At 37.2% G+C, this 23,085-nt stretch overlaps 1 protein-coding gene across 2 annotated transcripts in view; it reads right to left on the reverse strand.

The window, feature by feature from the left end:
- lin7a (lin-7 homolog A (C. elegans)) overlaps positions 1 to 23,085 on the reverse strand; it is a 48,330-nt gene that overhangs the window by 14,720 nt on the left and 10,525 nt on the right. For both annotated transcript variants that reach the window (XM_030149016.1, XM_030149018.1), the window contains exons 2-3: positions 19,546 to 19,664; positions 4,707 to 4,778 (exon numbers count right to left, since the gene is read on the reverse strand). In XM_030149016.1, coding sequence (XP_030004876.1) covers positions 4,707 to 4,778; positions 19,546 to 19,664 — 191 coding nt within the window. The remainder of the gene's footprint in view (positions 1 to 4,706; positions 4,779 to 19,545; positions 19,665 to 23,085) is intronic.

The raw sequence follows: 23,085 nt of genomic DNA on the forward strand, positions 1-23,085 counted from the left end.
TCAAACTCATTTTAGTTCAGGGGCCACATACAGCCTAATATGATATAAAGTGGGTCAGACCAGTAAAATAATATAAATAACTGGATAAGAACTTAGAAATAATATCAATTCCAAAGTTTTCTCTATGTTTTTGAGTAAAAAAAGTAAAATTCCCTAATTAAAATGTTTACATTTACGAACCGTACTTGAATGTAATATGAATATGAACAACCTGAAAATTCTTAAGAAAAATAAGTATAATTTTAACAATATTACACCTTAATTAATCATTTATACATATGCATCACAACTTACAGATCACAGTGGATCTACAAATACACAAAACATTTGATAATAGGCAGAATACTGTTCAAATACTACATACTTCTCTTAAGACATTTCAGGTTGTTCATATTTTTTGTGAAAAGCCAGTCTGTAAATGTTAACATTTTTGTGTAATTTTACTTTTTTGACACTAAAACGAAAAGAAAAAAATAGCTTTTTTTCATTATTTATAGGTTATTATGATAGTATTTTACTGGTCTGACCTACTTTAGATCGAACATCCTTGATTGTTAATATCTTCAGTGTAATTTTTACATTTCAAAAATTCCTCCAAAGGGTTGGACTGGACCCTTTGGCGGGCTGGATTTGATCCCCGGGCCGCATGTTTGACACCTGTGCCCTATATCATTATATGAGCGGTCGGTGTGCAACAGAAAATACCAGTATGTGAGGTAGAAACTCACTCACTTTGAAGGTTTTGCACTCTGCAGGTGCTATTAAACGTCTTCATTTTACACAAATTTACTTGAAAGTAAATAAAAAAACACTAATTTTAATACTATTACACAAAATGCCCTTGCAGCTGGACGAAAAATGTGAACCTCTGCTGCACCTTCTCATTTCAGTAACAAAGCACAGGGATTTAGTAAAAGCTGGGGATTTAGACTCTATATGAGAAGTTTCAGGGATTAACACATCTGAGTTCACATTGGAGAAGCAGCCAGACAACTTTCAGCCTCTGTGTCTCTACCAGCTGGTTGAAGCTGCTCTTGGGCTGTGGGTTCCCTTTGAACCGCAAGCCAAGCTCCTTGCTCCTTGTACATTCAGAACAAAGCACCCAAGAGCTTGTTAGTTGAGACTGGGAGAACTAATGGCAGACGAACAGAGGAAGAGACACCCCGTGCCCACTGATCCACAGATGCACTGCCACAGGTACTGCTCTGTCAAGTCGGCATCATTTATGGTATGTGAGGTAGATGGCGAGAAAGGATGAAAAAGTACAGTGCGGTAGAGGAGCTCTGTCAGATGCTTTTGCAGACGTGTATCCAAATTCCCCTGCAGCAGATGTGAGGTTTGGCACTTTGAGGTCTCTGACGCTCCTTCCAGGCAGCATCCCCATCTCTGCTCTCTCTTCCATATTCATATACATTTTCATATCCACATTAATTTCTTCTCAAAGTCTGTTTCACATTTCTCTCTCCTCTCTTGTTGCCTGTTTTACTCTGGTTATTGTATTCAGCCAACTTCCTTTCTCTTTTTTCTTTCTGTCCTTCCTTTTTCTCCAGCCCTCCCTGTCCCACTGTGAAGCTAAAAGGCAGCTCCTCAGCATGCATACCGTCACGTCCCTGGCCTCACAGCACATCGACCTTCACAACTTTATCTAGGGTTCTATGAACAAAAAAAAAAAAAAAACACAGAACAATCTGGCAGATGGCCGACACCTCTCAAACACAAGAGGCATTTTAAATGAATCACTTGCTAGAGGATAGTCTCTTGGTAAACACACTGTGCCGTGTAAGCATGACTTAACGTATCCACTCGATCACGAGGACTGATTTTTTTTTTTCTCGGGAACCCTCACAGCCCTGATAGTCCCATCTCTGTTAAGATCAGTAATAGGAGCCCCAGGCCAAGAATTAGAGGCTGAATTGATTTAATTAATCCAACAATGATGGAAAGTCAGATTGCTCAGGTGAAATGCAAATCTCAACTGTCAAGACATTTACTGTTTCGCTATTTAAAGCACTCACGTGGTAATACATAAGCTTTGTCACAAATTTCAAATATTTCATCATAGTTATTGCTGCAGCTTAAACACTTTCCTATCAAAGCACATGTGTGATGCAGATGAAACTGACGATGATTGCCTGTAATTGGCACTGCGGCCTTGCTTAGTGAATATCTCCAGAGAGAGTAACAAACTTTTAACAACTTTAAAAACATCCAGTCCTCCCAACTGTGAAAATTCTTGCAATGAGCCCATTCAGGTCATTAACCGTATGCTTAATAGCCCAGCAGATATGCAGGCTTTTTTAATACTGATTTTGTTTTAGGCAAAAAATTAAACTTACAGCAGTTTACGTTTTGCCCATTTTGTCTTCTTTTTCAGAGTTTTTTTTAAAATGCGGCATCCTGCTGAAAAGAAGTGTAACCAAACATTTGAGAAACATCCTCATTGACTTGCTGAGAGTTAAACTGATATTGGTGGTTTAAGTGAGTTGTTGATTAGTCAAAGGGTTAACAGCCTGAGTCCCTCCAAAGATAACACATCTAAGTTTTTTGGGTACAAACTTGGTACAAAATGAGACATAAATGTAACAATGCAATTCATAAAGCACCTGAAAAGGCTGTGATTTATCGCTAATGGTGCTGCAGAGCAGATACAATGTCAGTGTCATGCTTGTGTCATTTGCATGAGAGCAAATTAGGGAATATTTGTCATAAAAATGGCCCTGTTCTAAAGCAAAAACTGTTTAATTCACTAAATCACACAATTGCTGCAAGGACATTGGCTGGTGCAGTTAACATCTGTGGAAAGTTGATGTTAATTGCAGGTAAACTCTCTACTCACTCATTGTCTCATGAATTAATATTTAATGATATCAAGCACAAAATTTAGATTCAGACCAGAATGGTATGTTTTCACTGAATTACAGCTTCCTCAATATAAAAAGTGCTGATGTGGATCAAACTGCTTTATTACAAACCCTTCACTTTATAATCCTCTACTCAGTTGCGTAACAGCTGCAGACACATTATGCACAACATCCCTGACTCATCTGGTGTATTATCAATGTATCACTGCTGTGATGAACATTTGAACTGTCTCTTTTAGAGTTTAGAGACACTGTGACACAGTTAACTGTGGATACGACACAGAACATCAGTGCCAATATTTCTGCAAAATCCCAGACATCACATTATTTTAAGGGTCAGACATTAATCAAACACATTTAAGACTTTCCTGAAAAACAGATGGATCCTATTTTGATTAACATTTCAGTATATTCAGGTACAGATAGGAAATACTATAAAAGCATGAGTTGGTTTGTAATAGTGAGGAGCTCTGTACATAAACATCTCTGTTCATTTAAAGACATGTGATTTCAAGGTTTTTGAAAAATGTTCATCCTGGACCAAGCTGTGGGCTGAAATGAACACCTCAAACAGCAGAAACTGATGCAAAACAAGGGCATGTTTAAGGCACCATCTGGATATAGTACAGTCCTTTGCAGATAGGACCTTAAAACACAGCAGATAGTAGGTAGGTTCAAATGCTGCTCAATTCCCTGTTCAACTACTGGCACAGTCCATTCCTTGTACATTTGGCCTGAAGTTTGAAACTTGCTGACTTTAATGATAAATGAGACAGTTAGGGAAATTTAGAGGTGTTTGGCATATGTTTGAGCTGCAGCTCCAGCTCTCATCATTTGTGCTGAACACTAAGCCTTGCTAATTAAATCCTTGACACACAGATGTAAGAGCAATATCACTCTTTTCATCCCACTTCAGGCTAAAAATAATTTTTCTAAATTTCTCAATTTTCTAAATTGGGTGTTCAGTTTCATCAGGTTTTGCTGTATTGTGTTCAAGGCCGAGTCTTAATGGCACCTACAAAGGAGGAAAGAGCTCAGCAGTGCTCATTTGAAGCCTTATCCACTCCACACACAAACACACACAGTGAAACACATTTCTTTTTCATCCTTTTCTTCTCACATACTCCTCACACTCTGTGATGTACTGAAGAGGAGTGGACCCAGCTGGATACTGAACCATGACAAGTGATCTCATCTTTTCACTTTCCAGTATCCAATCTTCCTCAACCTACTCTTCTTCCTCTCCATATGAAATGTGACAAGCCTATCGCCTTTGTTTTCTTCCATAGAAGCCTCTCCAAATGGCAAATATGCTGACGACGAGCCTTGCTCGAGTGACTGGGTCAAGCTCATCTCCTTTGTACACAAAAACCTGCTTCTGCCATGTGTGCTACATTCATGATGCACCTGAAAATGTCTCAATTTTTTATTTGTTCCTCACCTGCGACATGAGCTTGAGATTAAAAAACAGTAACAAATGTATGTTTCTGAATACTGGAGAGGGTGAGGTACATATATATATATATATATATATATATATATATATATATATATATATATATATATATATATATATATGCATATATATATATATATACACGATTCATAACAAATGACATCCTAAAGAAACTAAAAAAAAAAAAAAAAAAAAAATCAAACAAGACCCCAATGTGTAATTTTGGGCTATTTATGCTATTTACATTTACAACTTTGATTTAAAAAAAAAAAAAAAACAAGTGCATAATCTGAATTTGTGATGTCCCTTAAGATAATCATGTATTATGATTGTCACTATATGAATTAAACTGAGTAACTGTTTTAGAAGATCGACAAAGCAGTTCTTACCTTGGCTGTGGCCCTGGCCTGGTACTCTGGACAGCCATTCACTGTAATCGTTTCATGCATGTACTGGTACACCTGAAACAAATGAAAGGCAAGTGCTATAATTATGTGTTACATTGTGTAAACCAGAAATCTGCACTTAGCATATAAGATGAAAAGATTCGTTTCCAAAGTCAAACAAAGGTGTTCCTTCACAGCTGGCTGTTCCTACATATCCAGAAGTGCATTAACAATGCTGGCAGTGCTGCAAGTAGAGCGTAGGCAAACACACAGAAGTAAGCTGTTACTGTGAGCTAATAACAGTATTTCCACTACTGCTTTTACAATGAAACAGTATGTTCAACTGTATGTGTAATCATGCAATCACCTCCTTTAAAATATTACAGAGAAAGACAAAAAGAGAATATTATAATGATGTTTCAAGGGTTACAACTGTGAATATCTTATCGTTTTATAAGGTTTCACATGTCTTAACAGATAAAAATAAATAAAATGTCTTAGCTCTGAGCATCCTGGCACAGATTGGTCTAACTTCTCAAGCTGTACAGAGACCAGAATGAGGAGTTCTATCTTCCTGCAGGGCCTGAATTGTTGCCAAGACATGGGTCACTGTATGTCCAGTAGTGTAAAAAGAAAGGTTTTCTGCCCATTCACTGAGGCAGACAGAATCGATGAAGACAGCTGACCTTTCAAGTTACAACGTGTTGTTTAAAGACACTTTACAACTGACCTTGTTCATAGAAAAAAGAGAAAATTGTTGAATCTTGTGGTTAATAAGAGGCTAACATTTCCATTTAAATCCAGCTATAAATGACTAGAACCGTCTGTATGGCAAAGACGGTTCAGCTTGAGGATTTTAACAGTCAAACTGTGGAGATACACCACATTATTCCCAAGCTAAAACTAAAAGTAAACAGAATAACCACAGGGTTTAGATCATTTTAATGTACAGTCAGTGAGCAGAGTCAGAGCTGATGCATATGAGTTAAAGAAACATGAAAAAAATCAATAAATTCAGCTGGAAAGTGTCAGAAGTACAAATACATTCTTTCAGTGCGTTTCATATAGATTACATTTAAAGTGGTTTCCATCAGCTGAACAAATGAACATTAACATTGAAATCAGACAAAAATATCTGATGATGCCTTTCATCAAAGCTCAGCAGCTTGTCCCGAAGCGAACAAACCCGGTAGCTTTGACAAGGCACAGAACATTACAAAGGCATCACCATGTCTCTGAATCATCCAGTGAATGTGTGCTTAGCACAGCATACAAATCCTGAGATATTTGTATGGAACCATCTCATAGACAGAGGGAAATATTCCTGCATTTCTGTTGTCTTGTTTGCTCATGAATCTCAAAGACCAAATGAACAGCTTTTGGAGATTGCAGCTCTACATCCCAGATGGTAAAAAAAAAAAAAACTTTTTTTGAGATTTATTACACTGATGCATTCACAGAAAGGAGCCTGCGGTCCACACTATTCCCAAATGATACCTTTTCCTGCGGACTTCTTCAACCTTTGCACTTTTTGAGGCAGAGCGCAGCTTTAGAAATGCCATGAAAGGTTTTTCTCGTCTCTATCTGCCTGCAGTGTGGCTTTCTATTCCCTCAGTTATTTTGCTTTAAACCTCAGGAATTTATACTACATCTGCTAATTACACCTTATTCTGCCTCCAGCGGTATCCCCGTTAGCTGCTTTGAAACATACAGTATTTATGATCTATTCCTTCAAGCAAAGGATTCTGTGATTTTCAAACACTGGTGTCTGTTTTGTAAATTCATAAGAAGTGTCTCCTTTCTCACCGGATGGGGCTAAAACAGTTGAAATGCTCATCAGATTACAGACATCTGTTTCCTAAGAGGGATCTACGGTACAGCAGCAACAGCAAAAAAAAGAAAAAGAAACATCCATGTTGGATCTTAAAAGAGGTTTAATTACAACTGGAACGCTACCTCGCTAATGACTCCCCAAGTAAAGTTTGGCATCCATTCTACTAATCACAAGACTTCATGACGTGACTCTCCTTTAATTACTATTTGTTCACATGGGTGAAATGTTTGACTGATGATGTGTGGTGGATAATTGACTGAGCTGAAATCACCACCAGCTTCTTTGGATAAATGTCTCCCTATTATTTGCAAAATATTCAGCAGCTCCACTCATTAAATTGGTCCTCCATTTGGTGCTGGGCAAGAGTACAGTGGGTTTTAAAATTACTGCATTTTCAGTGCTAAGAGGTTCCCGCTGTGACTGGAAAAACAGGTGAAGGCCCGTTGTGAAGACATGAAGGGTGGAAATATTGATTAGTGCAGCTTCATAATCCTCTTTCTAAATGGCTTGTTTATTAAATTGGTTGTATTTCCTTTTTGCATTACAAAGGACACATTTACAACAACTGATCTACTGAAAGCCAAAAAGGACATACATTGTAAAAAAAAAAAAAATCCTGTTGTTTTTACAGAAAAAAACTGGCAACTGTGGTTTCCAGAACAATACTGTAAAAAACACATCCAACAGTAAACATATTTATGGAGTAACATGTAGATTTAACATTTTAAACATGTAGATTTAACACTGGATTTAACTGGTAAATGGACTGCACTTATTTAGTACATTTTCTACACCTTCATGGTGTCCAAAGCAGTTTCTAAATCCACCAGGTCCAACTGGGAGCAATTTAGGGTTCAGTGTCTTCCATGGACACTTTGACACATGGACACAGTCAGAGCCAGGATTCGAACCACCAACCCTTTGGTCATTGGACAAGCCACTCTACCAACTCTACCAGCCCATTAATTTACAAATTTAAAATGTTACATTGTTAAATTTTTTTTTTAACTTGATATATATATATATATATATATATATATATATATATATATATATATATATATATATATATATATATATGAAGCAAATATGCCATTATTTCAACATTATGGTCTTGCAATTTAAACTGCATCACATTGTTTTTCAATTAACAGTTTTATTTTCTAAAAACAATATAAATACATAATTTCTACATACAAATCTGGTTTTATTCACATACTCTTCCTGTAAAAACTACACTTATATTTGATTTAATCGTTAACACAAAAATCTTTTCAAATAAACAACTTTGCATTGTATTGTCACTTACAGTTTTTTTATGTTGCAATTTTACAACTTTTTGGTGTTAATTCTACAGTCATTTTTTTACAGTGTAGGTTTCCTTTCTTAGTCTATATTTAACATGAAAACAGAGTCCTGACTGCCAGCTGTATGCTTTTGGATGGCATTTTTTGTGTGCTTTACTCTAAAAAGAAAGGCCTGTTGTCCTGCAGGCATCTTTTTGACTTTTACTCTCCCTTTACTTTTGTCTTCCCACTCCAACAACACAGCTGCACTCCACCCCGATTACATGTTTTCCTCCTGTTTGGTTCATCACAAAGGATCCCAGTGAGACACGCACAATAAACATTATTCATGATAGGATACCAGCTCTGGCACCAAAAAGAAGGATGCCATAAAGCCAGAAAAATGCCTGTGGGGCAACTGATGCGACAACACTGTAACCATGGCTTCCTGTTACTGAGTCAGAGGGATGGAGCAGGGCAGGGGGATGGGTAACACAGGGAGCTAAGCTTGGTTGATGGAAATGGATGAAAACCAGCACATGACCTAACAACACACTTCCCCTTTCGGCAGTGATGCAGATGGAAAACATTGCACTCTGAGGCATTGGGTTAAATGCACCTTTCATTCTTTTAATCTAACGCGATGTGGGAGGTGGAGATATCGAAATGAAATCAACACAAACCGTCTGCCCTTGCTGCATTTTGCACCTATAAAAAGAGTCAAATATGCTGATTGAAAATCTCTGTTCAAGTGGAAAATCAGCTGCAATGTTAAAGCTGATGAAAATCCCCATCTCTCTGGCCTGGTTTCAGCACTTCCTGTGTTTGTGAGTACGACTCCCTAACCTAATACACTACAAATTCCCGCTCTCCATCATTTCCAGCTGGTTGGCTCTTCCAGTCATCTTGTCTTGTGTCCTTCCTTTCCCATTTGCAAGGCTGATTGACCCTGACAACTCATTCAAGCTGATGCAGTGAGACTAACGCACAGTCCCAAGATTCTCCCCACTGTCAGTGACGAACACGGAGGGGAAAAAAAACCCAGCTCATCAAAGTCTGCCTCTTTGTCATCTAGTCCAGGACTGCTGAATTGGCTGTTTTCCCCAGCCGTTCATTCGTCATATTGACAACTGGCCTGTCATCTTTAACAAGGCTGATTCATGTCCAGAAAACTCTATTGATAGTGAAGAGGATTGGGTTGGAGGCGGAGTTAAGTAAGAGCTTTACTTTATAGACAATAGTCCGTCCACCTTGTCAGGCCCTGTATGCACTAGACCATGAAATGAGCTACATCACATGCTGATATGTGCATGGAGGGAATCATATTCAGACTGCACAAAGCAAAAAAAAAGGTCATCTGTGATAATGAACTGATGCTTTGTAATCAAATGAACAACATGAGGCTTAGATTTGCAGTTTGACCTGAATTTTATGGCTCTTTTAACTTTTAACAAAGGTGCATGACATATATAAACTGGTCCAAATGAGTTATGATTATGATATAAGGGGTGGGGGGTGGCTACAGTTACTTCTGTTAGGGCTGTTAATGCTGGGGTAGACAGTCATTTTGTAATAGCACTAAACATCATATGAATAATTGATGAGTTGATTAGTCAAAACAGCATAGTCATGATCTATTATAAAGAGTTTTACTTAGAGTGGGGAAGGAGAGTTATGTTTTACATCATAGAGACACTGAACAGTTGTTTATTGAAATGTTTCTGCCTGAGTGCTGCATATGTTAACCTGTTAAACCCTGGGCTACTTGTTTTCAGTCAAAGTCATTTTAACTTAACACAAAACAATGGATTAGTCAATAGAAGAAGCTTCATTCATATAAAAAGAAGTTATGATCAGAAAACAGCAAACATGATCACAAGTCATGATCCACTTTTGAGTTTGGTTTGGTTGTGTCTTCTGTTCCCTCCCCTCCCCCTCTGTGATTGATCAGGTAATGGCACACACCAGGAGCTGATCTGCATCAAGCTCTCCTCCTGCTTATAAGCCCTGCAGCTCCTGCGCTGTGTGCCAGAACGTCTTCGCTCCCATGCTGGTCCGGTTCCCTTGATTCTGTTCGTGTCCATCTTCCGGTTCGGTGACGCCTTTGGTTCTCCTTTGTCAGAGTTTTGCTTTTCTTTTGTATGTTTTTTGGACTAATAAATGTTTAAATTGCATTCACACTCGTCCGAGTCTGTCTGTTGTTGTTCACCACATGCACTTGGATTCCACTAGTCTCAGACTCTGACACATAAGACAGAATTTATGATCATCTCCTCATAATGTGACAGCTCAGTTTTAGTGATAGAGAAATAATACTTGTACTGTTGGACCTGCTTAGTATTAGCTTAGCTCTGCAAAGTCTGTCACATTAATCTGTTGTTTTATGAAATAATACATGACATAAACTGTTCTTGGACTGTTTGCTTGTCTTAGATATTGTTCCGTTTAAGGGGTATTGTTTGGATTGTGTTCTGTCATCCAACAGTTGTTTTGTCGAGACGTTAGCTGATGTTCTTCTGGTTATGAGGATGTATAGACCACTACTGCATGATGTCGGGGGTCACATGATTTAAGTTTATCCCACCATTTTGGAACACAAACCACGAGCAAGAAAGAGGAGTGCCAGGCTTGTTAGAGAGAGAATTGTAATTATATAGTAGTTATAGTAAACTTTTGTGCAGTTATAGGCTGCTCAAACAGAGCACGGTGAAAAGAAGTCTTTCCACAAGATCCCCTCAGTTTTAACCAACCAGGGAGAAACTCAGTGCCCACAGACAGAGGGAATGGATTGCAGCCCTGAGAAGAGTTGACCTGAATACCGAGAACCTCGGCCAGTACTGAGTATGGTAGGAGACCTACGGTCAGCTGTCGGCTGTATATTACGTATAACCATTAAAAGTGGTGAACAATAGGGATGCAACAGTACAGGATATCCATGGGTCAGTACGTATTGTGGTTCTTGAGTCACGGTTCATGGTATGGTTCGGACACAAAGCCCGACTGGAGCCGGACGCAGAGACCTGCTGTGCACTGAGCCCCAGGGCTCAACACACAGCAGGGGCTCTGGCTGCAACAGGTGACCATAGGTCTACTTTGTGTAGTGGTAGTGATACGAAGGAAGGCCAAAAAAGAAGTGTGTTTACGCATCTAAAATAATAATTATTTTGGTATGTAATATATATGAAAAATTTTTATTTTATTAATTTTAGGTGTTCCTGCTCCCACTCAGCACGTGTCTTTGTAAGGGTCAAACCCATCACTCATAGACAGTTTCTCAGCATACATTCAGTATTCAGCAGGGTTCAGAGTTTGAAAATAGTCAGCTACACATAAATAATAACAAACTGTCACTAATGACCCGTTTAAAATATCTAAATCAATGATAAAGCTGCTGCTAAACACACACTGTCTCTCTCTTGCCTCCACTTTTGTCTTCCAATATGGCAGCGTATTTGTTTACTTCCGGTAGTGGAAGTATAAATGACAATTCTCATACAATAATAATAATAATAATAATAATAATAATAATAATAATAATAATAATAATAATAATAATAACAACAGAAATGCATCTTCACTCATGTTTCAAAAGCTCCCTTTTCTTTGCCTTTCTGTGCCCAATGTCAAATTTTCCGCTTAAACAACTGGCCACAATTAGTTGTCAAAATGAAAAAAAAGCTTTCATTTAGTTTTCATCTATATTATAAAAGCCAAGCGGCCTCTGTGTACGTGCGTATGTGTGTCCGGGGATTCACACAAAATCCAGAAAGAGCTGACTGCTGCAGTTTGGCATACTTATGTATTTCTGGTCAAGGAACAGACTAGTGAAAACAGCAAGTTGATAGGACCAGTATTTTGGGAGACATTAGTAATTTTGGAATACAAAAGCCTTACAGTCACGTTACTATGGCCAGAACGCTTTGGTGGTGGCTGTGTTGCTGTGATTCAGTTATTACAGAGAAACTATTACATGTGTTTCCAGGTACCATCACGTATATTATTAAACATATAATATCTACAGTTTTAAGAAACAAAAGAGAGGATGAGGTAAATAAGGGAAGGAGAAGGTCAGCATTGTGATCTGGCGATTATCTTTATTTCCAAACATGTACATTGGTTATTATATGGGATTGTTGCATTAGTTTGGTGATACTACATTATAATATGCATATTACCAAAGTATTACTGCATTACTATTGTATTTTTTACCAAGCTGTACTGCCAATGTTTTTAGTGTTATTGCTCCTAAATTTCATAATAACTGTTCAGTTTCTATTCAAGCCGTTCCAAGGAGACTTCTCTTATAACTTTTCTTGATCCTTTGTTTGCCTTTTCCTTATTTCTGCAAACTGCAGCTTTAACACGTTGCAGGGTTGTTGTTTTTTTTGCCCCCTTTAAAATAAATCACATTGCTTTGTTTGAAGAATGGCATCAATTGAGACGATAATCTTCCATCTTTCTCAGGATAATGAATTCAGTGCATTCATGTATTTTATCAATACAATCAGCTGTGATGTATTTAGATTACAGGGATATAGTATATAAACGTCTGGCATCGTCTGGTAAGTGAAACCTGTGCTTTTGAAAAGTCGCAAACATATGTGAGTATTTTCTTGCAAATTAGGCCATTAAATCCAAATGAACTGCTGCTTTTTCACTGAGATTCCCTTTAACTGTGAACATGTTTCTCCACATTGTTCCAGATATAAACAGATCAGGGGAGGGCACAGCTGTTGAGGACTAAGAATTTCTACAACTACTTCTTTAATGGTCTGCGTAATAAGAGTGATAATCTGCACCATGCAATAGCCAGCACTTACAACCTGTCCTCCAGCTGGCTCAGCACCACACGGAGAATATGTTGTATTATCTGCTTTCACAAACCTGTAATTGACTAAACCATAGCCTGCCTCAGTGTAGCTTAAGCATCCCACTGCATCTGAGAGTTCTGCTGGTAACAAGTAAGTAAAGGTTCCGCTGGTGCTTTTGGTTTTTATTGACCAAATTTAGTTTAATGCAGCTTAGTTAAGTTTTATTCTATATTAGTAATATAAAACTAATACCTAAAGTTATAACAAATGTGATAATAAATGTAAATGTGGTAAAATTTTCAAAATTTACCTTTGAGATGTGAAGCACAGGTATAAAGATGCAAATGAAAAACAGAAATGCTAAAGTAGAAATACCTCAAAATGCCCTTTAACCCATAAAGACCCAAACATCCACCTACTGATCTAAAATGTTTAATAACTGTTGACCCACTAATCCTATCAGTACATGTAAATAATTGGTGTAAAATACAGTTTGTCATCTTTTCATGGACATCAGATATGACCCATTTGGTCGTTCAGAGGCTCTGTAGTGAACATGGATACAACATCATCTTCTACAACATTGATTCACCAGTAAAACCTATGGAGTGTGACAAAAATACTTGTTTTTATGTTCAGTTAATGATATATTTTGTTGAAATTTTTTTTTCTGTTTTGATATAATAACCTTTGAATTTACTCTGAGCTTATATGAACAACTACATGAGCAGTAATTTAAAGGAGTGATATTTTCCTTTTTTTTTTTTTAAATGGAATTATGCATTTTAAAATATTACCCTATGGTCTACATAAACTGTAAATGCTATGCTTGGGTCTGAATTCTTCATTAATTCAACTCTACAGGTCCATCTTCAAACCTATGTCTGAGTAATGATACTAGAAAGGCTGTTTTGAGCGCTGGCCCTTTAAATGCAAATGCCCCACCCCCTCCAGGTTGTCGGCTGTTCAACAAACAACTGAACATTTTAGGTAATCGGCTCGAAGTTTGGACATATTTTCAGTATGGACTACAACCGCTGCTGCTGACAAACAATTTTGTCGTACTCGGAGAAATGTTCGTCAGAAGTCTTGACCTTATATGTGCAAATGTCGAGATGTAACTAGTTGTAAAACATAACAAATTAAGCAGGAATTAAAACAGGTTGTAGAAATCCACTCGATTTTTTGCCAAAATGAATATAAAGATAGCTTTGGAGCACCTGGAGGGTTCAAATTCAAACTTTTTGAACTATTAAGGTCCAAATACACAAATAAATGAACCAAAGACTAATAAAAGTGGGTTTAGCAAAATATGACCCCTTTAAATACAGGAGAAAAAAGATGGATTTTTATTGAAAATTGGAAAATACAAAGGATAATATGGCTAAAATTTACTTAGGGGGTCAAATGAGTGGCCATTTTTGTCAAAAAAAAAAAAAGTTGTAAGAAACGCATAGAACTGTGTTGAAATAATGCTAACACATTTTTGCACAGACTACTGATATTATTTGACAGTGGAAGCTCTATTTTCAGAAATATTGGATTTTGAATAGCACGTGTATGTGAAAACTTTTGCTGGTGGACGGATGTGACATTACCCATGATGCTCTGGTCAGTACCAGTACTTTATTAGTAATAAACTTATATACTTACTATTGCTAATTCTCCTCTTATTCATAAATGTTAGTATTGTGGATCTAAAACAATAACAGCTGACACAAAAACACAAAATGTGGCAGTGGACGGATGTGACATGGTTGTTACGGATCCCATCATACTGATGCTCGGCAGCCATGTCACCGTTTCCACAAATGATCCCTGTGTAAAAACTAGAATCATAATTATTTATTGTATAGTTTATCATCATACTACAGAGTAAATAACAATATAGAATTGTTATTTCTTGATAAAAATGCTTATTATTAGAAAACTGTTGATTTAAAAAGTGACGTGTGACATTCTTAATGTATGTATTGGCGTAACATAAGCAGGATGGATCAGCACCATACTCCATACTGCAACCTGTAAAAATAAAACGTGATATGTAGAATATAATCTTGTAAGAAAAACTGGGGAATCTAAAAGAATAGAATATTTGTTTTTCGGGTAAATTCAGTTCGAATATAACTTGGCCATTTGTGACATGAAAATATAGCATTAATTGTGATGAAATTGGACATTTTTGACCTAAAAACATAGTTCATATGACCATCAACATGTTGAACAGAACTGAAATCCTGTAAATGTGCATAACTGGCATTTACCAACACAAAGTTCCTTTGGGGATTCACTTATATTGATTTCTTATGCACAAAGACAGAAATAAGACCTCTAAGCAAATTTTAGCCGAATATTATAACAAATGGCATGACAAAAATAGATGTGTGTTGCCTTTGAGGGTTAATTCAGTCCTTGAGTATTCTACCAGTTATCCCTGCATACTAGTTTTTGTTCTCTCTTTATAGAAATCACCTCTCCTCACCCTATCACACTGTAATGCTTCTTTCTTCCCTTAACCCAAGTCTTGTATTTTATCCTTTGGTTTGTTTTTGGACTCCATTGTCTTCTCAATATGTCCTTCTGTGCCTGTACATTTTCATTCTCCTCAAATAAACTCACTAAAGCCTGTCTGTTTTCAGCTGCACATTTAGGCCCTATCCATGTTTACTGGTCTTCAGGCAAGGCAGCCTCCTCTTTGTGGATGAAGCTTTCTGCCTCTCCGCTGATTGGCAACATGCTGCTGCTGTAGCTGCTGATGGTTTTTAGAATCATTTTCAGTCGTCATTGTTAGATCAGTCAGCCGGCTGTCGGGCGTGGAGTTGGTGCCAGGACGTGCTAGGCCTCCCCAAACAGGCCAGACCAGAACAGATCTGTGCGCTGCGAGAGGAGAAGAGTCACCCATTCATCCCTTTTGTCGCTCTGTGTGATGTCACTTGGGTTGCTACTGCTGTGACTCGTCTATGACTCTAGACACCACAGCCCTGTCTGCAACCCTTAGTTCAGTAACACATACAGATCTAGAATCCTAGGAGGTTTTATATGTGATGTGATGTGCAGATTGGATAGCACTTCTAATTTGGTTGTACTTGTTAAATTGACAGTACAGATCTTCTCTTCTCTTCTCTGTTTTGTACTCAGGAGTAGTAAACCCTTAACCCAGGGGTGTCAAACTCATTTTAGTTCAGGGGCCATATTCAGCTAAATTCAATCTCCAGTGGGCCGGACCAGAAAAATAATAACATAATAACCTAGAAATAATGACAACTCCGAATTTTTGTCTTTGTTTTAGTGTAAAAAAAACCAAAAACATAAAATTATGAAAATACTTACTTTTATAAACTACCCCCCCCCCCCTAAAAAAAAAAAAAAAAAAAACCTGAAAAACTGAAATTTAAATCAAAAAATGTAAGAAAATTTAGTGCAATTTTAACAATATTATTCCTCAACTTTTCATTTCTCCATGTGCATTATGGATCACATCAACAAAGACACTAAACACTGAGGAACAGGGAGAAAAATAGTTCAAATTGTGCTTAATTTTCTTTAGACATTTCAGGTTGTTCATATTTGTTCAGGTTATTCACATTTTATTGGTACAGGATAGTTTGCAAATGTAAATATTTTCATAATTTTATGTTATTTTTTGCACTAAAACAAAGATATAAATTTAAGTTCTTAATTCTACTTTTTTTTTGGCGTAATTCAAGATTTTTTACTAAATTTGAGATATTTTTTGGCTTAACTGAAGATTTTTTTACTTAATTGAAAATTTTTTTTGGCTTAATTGAAGATTTTTTTTTTACTTAATTGAAGTTTTTTTTTGTTAAATTTGAGATTTTTTTGGCTTAATGGAAGTTTTTTTTTTTTTGCTTAATTCAAGATTTTTTTTACTTAGTTTAAGATTTTTTTTTGCTTAATTCAAGATTTTTTTTACTTAACTGAAGATTTTTTTTGGCTTAATTCAAGATTTTTTGCTAAATTTGAGATTTTTTTTTACTTAATTGAAGAATTTTTTTTACTTAGCTGAAGATTTTTTTTTGGCTTAATTGAAGATTTTTTTTTGGCTTAATTCAAGATTTTTTCCTTAATTCAAGCAAATTTTTTTTTTTTTTTTTTTTTTTTTGCTTAATTCAATTCAAGACTGTGGAATTTTTGCAATTGGCAAAAACATCCCAGGGGCTGAACTGGACCCTTTGGCGGTCTGCATTTGGCCCCTGGGCCGTATGTTTGACACCCCTGCCTTAACCCCTTATTGTCCAAATTTATTTACAATTATATAAAAAAAGTTTGATTTGTGTTTTTGCTGTAAAGCAGATGCTAAATTAAGCAGATATGGTTCATTTTAATATAGCACACTGTAGCTATGATAAAAATTAGTGACATTAGGCATAATTGGCATAATACTAACTAAACAAATGTTCCAGTCTCTGGTATGTAGATCATTTCATTGATGCTGCTACTGGTCAGTTTCTCCACTCAACACCAAACATAAATGATCCAAAAATCATGAAATTAATAACACTGAAACAGGGCTTTGAAATGAGTCCATGAATGCCAGGGATCATAGATAACCAGGTAACTTATCCCCACTGTCCTGAAATAATTTCTAACAAAAGTTGTTGGGTTTTTTTTTTCCAGATTTTTCAGGAAACACAAAAGCACTTAACCAGAAATTGAGTATTTGATCATTTAAGCAAAAAAAAAAAAAAAACACTTAGGCAATTACTTCAGGAAGGTGATGTACATTCATAAATAGTTTTGTTTTGAGCAGCACTTCATTCCAAAAACAGTGGAATATTGAGGTGAATTAGTGACAGTAGTCTAAAAGGGGTTACCATCCATGGTACTTTAACCCATAAAGACCCAATGCTTCTTCTGTGGCAATTTCCAAATGATTTTTTCTATCTGTCTATTTATTAATTCTTAACTGATTTATCACCATTTCTTATTATTTTATCATCTGTATTTTGTGTTTTTTCAGTATAAATCATATATTTTCCTACACTTAATTTTCTGATAATGTAGATGTTCATAAAAGCGCCGATTAAAGTTGTGTTTTATTATATCAGAAAAAGAGAAAACTGAAGAAAACGTGACTTTTTCAACAACATATATCATTAATTGAACATAAAACAAGCATCTCCATTTACTGTCATTTATCAAAGTCCATGGGTTTTACTGGTGAATCTATGTTGTAGAAGATGGCGGTGTTTCCATGTTCACTACGGAGCCTTTAAACGTCCAAATGGGTCATATCTGATGACCATGAAAAGATGACAAACTACATTTTACACCAATTATTTATATGGACTGATAGGATTAATGGATTAACAGGTATTAAACATTTTAGGTCAGTAGATGCTTTTGGTCACTAGTGGATGTTTGAGTTTTTATAGGTTAAACGAAGACACTAGTCACTTTTCCATTGACCCTCAAATTGTGCAAACATAACTTGTGCATTAAAATTTATCTAAGGGAAAAGCGATAAATTCACCAAAAGTCGCATTTTTCGATTAAAAGTTTTTGCGCTGGCAAGAGGTGGTTTTTCGGGCGTAGCGCAAATGGTATATTGCGCAAAACTGCAAGGGAAAGACATTTTTTCGCAACCAGAGCCGGGTAAATTCAAATACCGAATGTTGATGTACGTTACAACAAGCGAAGAAGAAGAAGAAGAAACATGTTTGTGTGAACACACCAGGAAACCCAATCATTTTTTAATTTAGCACGCGATAGAGGGGTAATATATAATAATAATGAATATATCTGTAAATCAACACAATATTTACGTTCATCGTCATGTTTATGGAATGACTTCTCATATCATCTTGCGCTAATAAATAAACAAATCATCGCATTTGTGATTTAATGGAAAAACCGACACTACACACTTCTGTTTTTTAGACATTTAGTAAATATCGGTAAAGTTTTGCGAAGTTGTCCAGTGGAAAAGCAACTACTGGGACTCATTTTAGAGAATATAGTTGTGTTTCTTCAGTATACTCTCTACTGCAGACATAGTCATAGAGTGGTTCATAAATGGTTCTTTTGTGGATTGGATAAATTACATGTTTCCTGTGTTTGTATTTTCACCACAAAGGCAATTGTTGTGTCTGTCATCAATTTATCTGCTCTTCAAACTCATGCTTGCTTAATAAATACATGTCACGGAGTAATACTACAGTAAATCACAGCAGACAGGGCACTAAATACAGCAGATCTGTGTTTAGTGGTGTCATTTAGAGTGAACGCTCTTGTTTGCTCCGTATCCCTCATCCTGTTGATGAATGGTGTAACAATGACGGGTCGGTGGGTGGCCGCTTTCATGCATCGAAATTAAAAACATCTTAACAAGCAGGGAGAAAAAAAACAAGTTCTCCTGCTTATGGTTCACATTTTATTTTGTCCCTGTAAAATGTGATTAAACCCAATCTCTCTATGCGATTTAGTGAATTAAAATTCAGCATGACAAGCTTATCAAACCTTCAAGTTAATGAAATGCTCAATGTTTTCTGGTCCCATGATCATTTAAATGTTCCGCATGAATATTTGATGCAGTCAGAAATTCAACGTACCCCAGAGTTTTGCTGTTCAACTTGAGTAGTAATAAGGTAGACCAATAATCTTTGACATTTACATTATGCTGCAGTCGTTTGTTGATTGATGGAACAGAAGAGTAACTCAAAGTAGACTCTAGTTTTGTTATTGCAGCTATAATATAACTCTTCTCAGTTCCTTTTTTTTTTTTTTTTGTCTGGGAACAAACAGCGACTTCACCGAACACAAAGCCCAAGGAGAAACAACATAGCGCTGAGGACACTCGATGATTAGAAGTCCAAAGCGAGAACTCAGAAGGTCAGAAAAGTAAAGTCAAAGAATAGAGTCTCACTGCAGAAAAAAGCAAGTTGACTCACCTCTCTGATGGCTGTACAGAACTCACTCTGAAGGACCTTTTTCAGGGACTGGAGCTTGTGACCGGGTACATCACCTGACTCTTGTAGCTTCTCCAGCAGCTCTATAGCCCTGGCAACATCTGCAAAAAAAAAAAAAAGAGGGAGAATCTAGGGTACTTGTGCCAAAGGGGACAGTTGGGGAAAAAACCCAATTGTTCAATTACATTAAGAGTGCAGCCATGTGAAAGGTGTGAGGGCAAATCAATGGGTGGCATAATGGAAATGGATTCAGTCAAAGCCAGCGGGGATAAGAAACAGAACAGATATCCCGTTCAGGAATCTTTTGCGTTGGTTTAGCACTATGTGAAACAAAAAAATACAGAGTAAAGGACGAAGAGAATAAGTCACAACTCATTTGGTTAAAGGTAACATTTCCTGGTAAGAGGCACCAGCGGGCATTACAAAGCTTTTACACTAAACTGTAAGCCTTAAGTTAAAGGCTGTGACTCAGGGGTCCGCCAGGCTCTCCTCCTCTAATTAGCCTGTGCTGAATAAGTCCACCAGCCTGCCTGATTAATTTCTTGTCCTCTGAAACTGGAAGGTTGAATAGAGACATGCACATAATGGAAGCAGAGGGAAGTGATTTGCTACTCAATCATTTGCCTTGGATTGTTGGGTCAATAACATGTTTAATTCAGCTTGTGTGTCAAGAGACTTGTGACCACACAAAAGGAGATTATTAAGACAGTTGCAGAATGATGTTAAGGGATTTTGCAGCATTCTTATGTAGCTATGTTTAAACAATGAAAAAACAATGGTTAGACTTCAGTTTTCATTTTAGATCTACTGTATTTATGTTGATTTCACATTTCCTTTGTCGATTTTATTTATTTATGACCTGCAAGAGAACAGAAAACTGATACAATACTCAACTCAAAGCTGGTTTAAATTCATGACACTCCCATGAAGCAACTACAGCATCTTTTGTATCAAACACTAGCACAAATTCAATTATGTTTGCATGTCCAATCGGGATTGCGAAACACAAAAAGATGTAGAAGCACCAATACCACCAGTGAAATGAATATTTTATAAATACTGCTGAAGTATCACAAAAACACTCATTCATCAACAACAGCTTAGCTTTTAATGCAATTTGGAAAAATGTGAAGAAATGTATATTATGTATTTTTTTTCCCCCCAATATGTGTATGCACTGTAAACAGTTACACCTTGGAAGGCTTCCTCTGATGTCAGTTGGAGTCTGATTTAAATGTAGACGACTCACATCAGAGGAAAATGATGCGATGCCTATGCTTAGTCCCTTCTTAATACCTCCCTTCCTCTTTCCTACATCAGCAACAATATATGGCTTAAAAATGAGTCTGCCAACGTCAACAAACAACCAGTTCTGACACAAACTCCACATGCATGCATACATGGATCACACATCTCATCAGTTTCATTCCCAGGCTGTTGGTAACATTGATTAAAAAGTGTGTCTAAATGGTATACATGACCTTTTTAAGCAGAAATACACACAAACATAAGCCACTTTTACACAGAGAAAAGGTGAGATGGTGATCCCACCTTATTTAACAATTGACTGATTTCCACAGCCAAGCCAAAAGAGTAACAGAGGTGAAACAGGCTGGACTTTTACACAGCGGACCTGCATTCCAGAATCAAAGGGGTGGTTACGTAGCGCAGTGTATAGTGTGACATATCACTTCCACGTTGGATATACCCCAAGCATTAGGGATGCACTGATACCACTTTTTTCCAGACTGAGTACGAGTACATTTGAGTACTTGCCGATACCGAGTACCGATATGAGTACTTAATAATCCCATTCCAGTTCTTAGTTCCTTTTGTAAATGTGCTTTATTGTTGTTGTCATTAGTCTGACTGGAACAAGGTGCTGCTACTGACTGATTTAAAGTGTTGGAAAAAGCGTTTCTCAATTAATCCACCACGGGGCGCCTCTCTTAATTAACCATACTGGACAAATACCATGAAGAAGAGTATAGTTTTTTGAGAAGAAGAAGAAAGTCAGTAATAACAAACATGGAGACGACAGAGGCAACACTAATGTGATACTAATACTACTGTGTTTTCACTGGTAAGGTTTAACAGCTTAGCTTCAGCAGGTAGAGAAAAGAGAAATGAGTGACAAGTTTCTTTTTCACTTCCGCTGGCGGTGGTCTGCACCACTCCATACCCCCGGCGGTTCTCGCTGGTATTCTCCGTCTGGGTACGCATCTGCCAGCACCTGGGAAACGGATGGAATGTACACAGAGGATGGACAGAACGCTGCGTCCGTATCTGTCTGTGTCTTTAACGTTACTTGCAGTCAGCGTTACTTTTATCACCGTCATTTATTTTGAAAAATCTCCACACTCTTCACACTCCCCACACATTATTCCTCCTCCTCGTACCTGCTGCACTGAACTGTGAATGTCACACGGCTGTAAGTGGTATCGGTGCATTTGTATCAGATTACTTTTACGAGTTTGAATACAAGTACACACACAGAGTATCAGAGCCGATGCTCGATACTCGTATCGGAATCGGTGCATCCCTACCAAGCATAGTAGTGTTGCTAACCCCTCCAGAGTCTTTTCCACAAATGTTAGCATGGATAGAGTCCCCCACCTGAAATAACAACAGCTCTTGGATCTCGGCGTCTCCCCAGTTCGACATCATTCTGGTGTTCCTTTTACATAGCGTTCCAGAATCATGATTCCACCTTTATCATGGCTGTTACTACCTCCAGAGGTGTTACAAAGCTGCGATAAAGGTGGGACCAAATGATCCCACCATTTCGTTTACACAGACGTCGTTCTGGAATAAAGGTGAAATATTCCCGGTACCGAAGTGCTGTGTAAAAGGGGCTACACATGCAGCTTGTCATTACTGTATTATCACCAGAGATAGGAAGGAATGAAGTAAAAATATTTACTGTTATTGTACTTGGTTTGAGGTTTCTTTATACTTTCACTCCCTACATTTTGACACCAATACCTACATTAAGTGCTTCTTACATTTGCAAAATGTTCTACTTTTAATGCATTTCAAAACATCACAATAAATTTCAACCTACAGGTGTTGGACAATATCATAGAAGAGACGACCCCGTGACATTTAGAGTCATGCACGTCATACATGACAGATGTAGCAACTTGACTAAATAGAACTGAGCAGAGAGGAAAAGTGCGGTGTATTTAATGAGATGTCAGGCACTGGGAGAATGAATCCTGACATGGATGATGTGAGGTTGTGTAGCTTTGCACATAGGCAGCTAGTAGAAATGACTTCTCCTCTTTGAGTACATGTCAGAGCTGGCACTATTTCACTTTTACTTGAGTAAAGGAGTTGAATCAGTACCTCTGCTTTGGCTAACATACTTTTTACACTAGTATGCGTATTTCTACTCCAGTGAGTACCTCTGAGTATCACACTGGGACCCTGTGTTAGACCCTGACCAGTCTGAAACACAGCAGATCAGTCTCATAGCAAACAGCACTGTGAAAATACAAGTGACTAATGAAATTCCCCCCA

The sequence above is a fragment of the Sphaeramia orbicularis genome, chromosome 12 (genome assembly GCF_902148855.1).
Source record: "Sphaeramia orbicularis chromosome 12, fSphaOr1.1, whole genome shotgun sequence".
Taxonomy (NCBI): Eukaryota; Metazoa; Chordata; class Actinopteri; order Kurtiformes; family Apogonidae; genus Sphaeramia; species Sphaeramia orbicularis.